General features: G+C 39.2%; 1 protein-coding gene across 1 annotated transcript; it reads left to right on the top strand.

Moving 5' to 3' along the window:
• Positions 1–219: 219 nt before the first annotated feature.
• LOC104808826 lies at positions 220–4287 on the top strand. The gene is made up of 6 exons (XM_010534639.2): positions 220–589; positions 2032–2108; positions 2236–2290; positions 2453–2525; positions 2633–2705; positions 2810–4287. The coding sequence occupies exons 1-6, from the start codon at positions 220–222 to the stop codon at positions 4037–4039; spliced, it is 1878 nt and encodes a 625-aa protein (XP_010532941.2). The 3' UTR covers positions 4040–4287.
• Positions 4288–7410: the final 3123 nt, after the last annotated feature.

The raw sequence follows: 7410 nt of genomic DNA, 5'->3' as shown, positions 1-7410 counted from the left end.
GTTTCTTTTTCCTTAACTTGGGTTTGCCAAAAAAAAAAGTTGGGTTTTTTTGTTCACTCTTATCTAAATCTCGTAGAAAGTTGTCTCCTTTTTCTTAATTTATATAGCCCTTCAAGTACATTGTGTACTTCAGAACAAATCAAAAGGTGGGTGTTTGGTTTCAGGGAAGAGAGAGAGAGAGAGAAAATGTCTGGTGGCGATATGTTGGGGAGAGAGAAAATGGGTTTTGCCCAGAGTTCAGAAATGGGTACGGAGAGGAGAGAGAAAGGGAAAGGAGTTGTCACTGTCGACGAAAGCCCTAACTCCGATGATGATCTTTTGGACCAGTACGAGATTGTGGACTTCATGTTTCTTGTTGAGCAAGAAACGGAGGGTGCCCAGGTTCAGAACGGGACCCCTAATGTCAATTCCGAGGCCGGAGTACGGTCGGAGGGATCGTCGGAGAAGGAGGGAGAAGGAGGCGCCGGCAGCTCGTCAAAGATAAGGCCTTGCCTTTTCATCACCGCCGACCAGCGGCCCCGTCTTCGCTGGACTGTCGAGCTCCACACTTCCTTCGTCAATGCCGTCATGAAACTTGGCGGACCAAACAGTGAGTTCTCACAACAAAAATCTTCTTCCTCTTCCTCTTATTTCTACTAATCTCGAAACCTCTTTGATTTGTTTTTGTGCGTCGTTTTCCTCTTGGGTTAATTTCCTCATATCTCTCTCTCTCTCTCTCTCTCTCCTTCTTCTTCTTGGACTTTCTTCCATCATATATGAATTCTGTGTGAATTGTTTCTGTGCATTATTGTTTTCTTCTGCTAATTTTTCTCTGCATGTTGAATCATCGACCTTCTTCGCTCTCGATCCCTCTTCGTCTTGCTCAAGTTTTGGCTCTCACCCATCTTTGTGTGTGTGTGTGTGTGTTTTGTGGGTTTTGATTTCTTCCACACCTACATGCATGCACATATGCAGCACATGAAAACATTTATTTAACTCCGTGTTTTATGCATTTCGATCCATGGAAACCCTGCTTGTTCTTCATATATATAGGGATTTTCAGTCAGATGATATCGAGGGTTTTTTTTTAAAAAAAATTCTTCTTTGAGAATGAACAAAAAATCAAATTGATGGCATATATAGAACTGTATGTAATTAACCTTACAGGAATTACAACACACACACACACACACATATATATATATATATATATGAAAATCTGACATATTGTTCGTCTTTGGTGTTTTTCTTTCCTTCATCCTAGTAATTAGATTCGCACGACGGTCGACAAGAAAGTGAATTTTATGACATACAACCACACAGTTATAGACTTCTTTTGTGTTTGTGTTTGTGTTTTTTCTGTGGTTATAGAGAGAAAACCTAAGTAATTTGCTTATGACTCTGTGGAGATAAAGAGTTTTCTCACAAAGGATTCATGAGGTTTGTGTGAGAATTCTTAAGTGCTTTTGTCCTTTAGACATGGAGATCATTTAAAACACATTTAGAGCCTTTGTTCCTAAGACCTGTCTAGAGTTGGTTGTGTTTGGTTTCTGATGTCACAAAATCTTTGTCATGGTGAATTTGGATGTTCAAAAACTCACCTTGATGATATTGTATCTTACCCTTTTTGTTTTAGCTACAAACTAGGAAATGATCATTGATTTCCCCCCCAAAGGTTTTTACTTTGCGGCGCGAAAATTCGCCCGCTTTCCTCGGTTGATCCCTTCTTGGAATTTCGTTGTCCACGACCGTTGTTTTGTCGTTTTCTCGATGGCTGATATCGATCTGGAGATTAGATTTTGTCGGCGCGATCGATTATGTCTAGATTTTTCTTCAAACACCCTTTTTTGTGATACACCAAGATCAAGATTTTCCGTTACACACACGTTTTTGGGTCGGTTCACACGGTCTCACATTTTAATTTGGGAGTGAGATTTTGAGAGCGTTTTCATCAAAATGATCAAAGATTTCGAAACTATTATACATATGTAACGCTTCAGACGGGTGTTGAGTAGCTAATGAACGATTTGGATTCGTGACGTTTCATTCTAGGGGCGACGCCTAAGACCATCATGGAAATCATGGAAGTTGAAGGCCTTGCTCTTCACCATGTGAAAAGCCACCTTCAGGTTCTTCATTGTTATATATAGAGACTTACCCCCTTCTAATTCTTGAAGCATAAAACAATGTGATTCTCTTTAGTCATTGAGATTATATATATATATATATATATGTATATATGTTTATATCTTGCAGAAATTCAGACTTGGGAAATGTATCGTTAAGGAGTGGCCTGAACAACCGAAAAAACGTAAGTATATATTCCCAGTTTCACCGTTTTTATGCATCAAAACGAGGTTTTAAGCAGTATTTATATGGAAATGGATCCAAAAACGTTTTTGAACTAACAAAAAACATGTGTTTGAAGATGTGATTTTATATATTTCTTGATATTGTATGCCGATGGATGAAGGTTCTCGGGCCATTAGACGAGCCGCGAGAGCAGCATGTGCTTCTACCAGTGCTCCTCGGCCTCAAGTTGACATGTAAGAACAATACATCAACTGTCCTAATATCATATATATATATATACACCAAAAATCTTGATTTTGTTACATTCTCTAACACACATATATGTATATTGATTGAACAGATTGCCGAAAATTGCACCAAGACCACCTCTGACACCAACGGATATTCAAGGATCACTCTACATGAAATTGGAGGTAAATTCACGTTTGTCGAATATTAAACGGTCCATATACAGATACAAATTATGTATATATGTATATATGTAAGAACATGATGATTATAAAAGTGTTTTTTGCAGGCCGACATGCATCTGAAGAGATGTCTCGAAGTTCAAAGAATGCAAATGGAAAGTAGTAATCAGCAGATGGAGGAACAACGACAACACTCCATTGAAACAGCTTCTTCTTCTCAGTTTCATGATTACAACAGCCATTACAATCCGACGACGTTCTCAGCTCCTCCAACTCAGGAGCTCGATCAAGAACCATCATGCTACAACATGATGTCGGATTCATATGGCTTCCCTCAACATGTGATGGATCATCCTTTTCCAATCCCCGAGCCACAACCCATGATGGACCATCATCAACATGATCAGCTTCAACATCACCAACTCTTGCAGCACGACAATGGGTATTCCATTCATGATCCTTGGTACAACGTGTCTGCTCCATTACCAACACCGGCTGGACCGTTTGATCATGGTTTCCCCCCAACCATGGCGAATCCTTGTCCGATCTACGAGTCGCCACATCTCATGTACGGCCAAACTCAGGAGACTGCACCACCTGGTTTGACCCTTCAACAAGACATGGCTGACCTTTATCATCCATCGTATGATCCTTATCCCATGTACGATCGGACAACGGTCACGGCTCCTCAGTTGCAGCCATGGTTCAGTAACGGTTTCTCCGTTCAAGACCCTTCACCGTCACATCTGTACGGTCTACCGCCTCACAACATGGCTGATCCTTGTCCTGGTCCGACAAGGTCTGCCACTGGTCAGGTTCCGCCACAGTTCAACACCAGCGGTTCCATTCAAGACCATGCACCGTTACAGATATCCGGTTTAACCCCTCGAGCCATGCCTGAACCTTCTTACCCAACGTACGGTCCATGTCCCATGACCGGCCTGACCACGCCCACACCCACCACCGGTCAGATAATGCAGCCACAGTTCAACAACAGCTACCCCATGCAGGAGCCTCTGACCGTGACGAACCCTCGTCCAGTGTACGGACAACGGTCGTACCCTCCGTACAACACGCTCGAGATGGTGAAAATTCAGCTCGAGGCGGAGGCAGCAGCGGCAGCGGCACGACGGTCAGAGGGCACGAGCCGAACTCCTCCTCAAGAGATAATGGCCGAGCCGAGTGGGCCCACCTCAGTTGCTGCTGTTCCAACGTTAACGGAGAATATGGCGGATCATGTCGTGGACGAGTACATTGACTGGGACAAAGTCGGGGAAGTGAACGAAGTGGAATTTGATCCGGTCGAGTTCCTCATCTCCTTTGGATTCGGATCGTAACTTTTACTCGAAGGAAATGTACGACCTATATATAAAACACACACCCATATATATAGGTCAGTACGTACTTTCGTATATGTGTTACGGTGACCGTCGTCCTCGTAGAATGTCTGTACATGTATCCATGCTTGAGTCTGAGGTTGTAACTTATGGTTTGGTCCGGTTTATTTCGGATGTAAGAAATTCGAATCCAATTGAACCATACCAAACCAAACTGTATTATGTAGTGTACAATATAAATATAATCTCGTGAGTTTCTAGAATCATATGGACTGTTATTATTCAGAATAGATATAAAACCAGAAACATGCTGAGTTTAGTAGTGCATGGTGGTGTCTTTGTCAATCGTTATATACAAATCAAAAGTCCATTTTACAGAAAAAATAAAAAATAAATTCATGATTTTATTTCTCGGTATAACTCTAATATCAAAATGTGTATAACGAGTTCATCATTTGTAATTATAGTTATCATATCCTTTCAATAGTTAATTAATACTAGTGGTTACTAATTAATTACCATAGAGAGATTTCCCACCCAAAAAAAAGACAAAATGGTTTTATTATTATTATTTTTTTTCAGAAAATGGTTTGCTTTAACATAATCAAAACCGGGGAACATGTATTAACTATTTAGTAATTAATTATTAAAATCGAATTAGTTTGTGATGCTGCGACTATAACCAAGGGGGATCTAGAAAAATCGCATTACATGATGTAATATAATGCTAACTTTCGTTAATTTTATTGAAATTAATTTAGATAATTAAAATTAACTCTAATTAGCGACACTAACAAAAAGGTGTTCCGAATCTCGCTGCATTAAATCCTATTAAATCCGGTCATGATGGCCATAGCAAATAAATATATATATATATTTTTCTTACGGATTCTCAAAGATAAACACAAACGTGTAAAGAAAAAAAGCGAGTAAATCTTTTTTTACAGATGGGTGGAAACAAAATGGCAGCCATGCTGCGAGGATTAGATGCCCCAAGAGAGAGAGCGCCAAGTCTCATTAATTAGCGGTGTTTGGTGAAAAGTGAAAACCCCAACCAAAAAAAAAAAAAAGTTTTCTTTTTCTTATTTATTTATTTATTTATTTAAATTTTTGGAGCGATGTGTGCACTTTTTCATGCATATTGATGATGAAATTTGTTGGTTCACAATTTTTTTTTAAAAAAGAAACGGTTAAAAGAATTAAATATGAATGGATTCATTGACTTTTCCGAGTGGGAAACGAGGGAGAGATTCGTGAAAAAATCACAAACGAACGAAATCCATTCACCCTTCTAGATTGCCTCGTCCTTTAGATTCCTGTAGCTTTTTGCTATGTAACGTACGTAACGTACCAAAGGTCTTTTATTACCGTCAGTTAGCCAGTCGCTATCCAATCCAACCGGACCCGACCCGACCCGGTTCATAATTGGCCCGACCAGTGTAGCTGACCCGGCTTATCCCTCGTCAACTACTCCACTCCACCATACCCAAATCCATATAATACAACCGATATGATGAGACTCGTAACTGACCCTCAACCGTATAACCAACTCGACCCATCACTCGTCATCCGTTCCACCAGACCTATACCTAAGTGAATCGACCCGACCAGACTCGTGTTTGGTCCGACCCATGTAACCAATCAGGTTCATAATTGGTCCGAACTATATAACCAAATTGACCCATGTAATAAACTTAACTCGAACACATATAACCAATTTTACCCATCACTCGTCATTCATTCCACCCAACTCTGTATCATCGAGCCAACTCGAGCTAGTTTATCTGACTCGTAATGGTCCCCACCCATTTAACCATTCTAACTCACAATTGGCACAATCTATATAACCAACCTAACTCATCACTCGTCATCCACTCTATCTGAACCGAGCCCATATATATAACGGAAATGATCTGATCTCATCTGACTCATAATTGGCTTGATCTATATAACCATCACATTTGTAATTCGTTTAACCTATAAAACCAACCTGACCTGTCATTCATCATCGACTCGATAGAACCCGATTCATATAAATGGTTCCGCCCATACTAGTCATCCACCAAACCTATATAACCAATTTGGTCCCACCACTACAAAAAATGGTCATTTTCAATGCACAAATCCGTTGAAAATGATTAAAATTTTGGGATTTTCAACGACTATTTCCAGTTGGATAACCGTTGGAATTTTCAATGGCTTTGCAACGACATATTCTAGTGGAATTTTTAACGGAATTCAACGAATATGTTCATTGAAATAATTTTCAATGGACATTCAATGGATTATCCCATCGAAAATTTCAACGGAGAGCCGCTGAAAACTGTCATTAGAAATTTCTAGCGATGCTTTGCAACAGAAATCCATTGACAATACGTTGGAAACTTCATTGAAAATTTACAACGGATTTTTTCAACAAGAATTCGTTGGAAATATTATTAATGGATTATCAACGATTCGCCGTTGAATTTTTTCAATTGCGATACGTTGAAAAGCCTGTTAGATATTGCAACGGATGTTCGTTGCAAACGTCCGTTGGAAAATATCAATTGGCAGTATCAACGGATATCCGTTGGAAAATAAAAAATTTTAATAGTCGATATACGTTAAAAAAAAGGAAAAAATTAATAAAATAGATTTATTTTATTTTTAAATATTTTTTATATTTTTTATTAAATATATATTATTAATACAATATACCAAATGGATCCAAACCCATATAACCGAATCGATCTGACCAGACTTGTAATTACCCATGTAACCAACTCGGTTCATAATTGGCTCGAACCATATAACTAACCTGACCCAACAATCATTGTCTACACCATCTGGTTCAAATATATAACCGAATTGACCTGTCCCGACACATAATTGGTCCGACCCGACCATCATTCGTCATCCACCTGGTCCAAACCCATATAGCCAAACCGATATGGCCTGGCTCATAATTGGTTTGACCCATATAACCAATATAACCCATCATTGGTCAATCGTTCCACCCATGTAATAAACTTAACTCGAATCTATATAACCAACATTATCCATCACTCATCATTCATTCCACCCAACCTATATCATTGAATCAACCTGAACTTATCCGACTCATAACTGACCACATCCATATAACCAATCCAATTCATAATTGGCCTAACCCATATAACCAATCTAACCCATCATTCGTCATCCATTTCATCTGAATCGAACTCATATATATAATTGAAGTGACTTAATCTCATCCAACTCATAATTAGCTCGACCTATATAACCAATCCAATTGTAATTCGTCTGACTCATAAAACCAAACTGATCTGTCATTCGTCGACTATCCAACAAAATTTGATTCATATAAATGGGCTGACCCATACGAGTCA

This window comes from Tarenaya hassleriana, unplaced genomic scaffold (assembly GCF_000463585.1).
Source record: "Tarenaya hassleriana unplaced genomic scaffold, ASM46358v1 Cleome15, whole genome shotgun sequence".
Taxonomy (NCBI): Eukaryota; Viridiplantae; Streptophyta; class Magnoliopsida; order Brassicales; family Cleomaceae; genus Tarenaya; species Tarenaya hassleriana.
This window is presented reverse-complemented; position numbering and strand designations above follow the sequence as displayed.

Coding starts and splice junctions, on each gene's coding strand:
- LOC104808826 (XM_010534639.2), top strand. CDS start 220: ATGGGTTTTGCCCAGAGTTCAGAAATGGGTACGGAGAGGAGAGAGAAA. Junction 2,291..2,452: donor GCCTGAACAACCGAAAAAAC/GTAAGTATATAT, acceptor CGATGGATGAAG/GTTCTCGGGCCATTAGACGA. Junction 2,526..2,632: donor CCTCGGCCTCAAGTTGACAT/GTAAGAACAATA, acceptor TTGATTGAACAG/ATTGCCGAAAATTGCACCAA.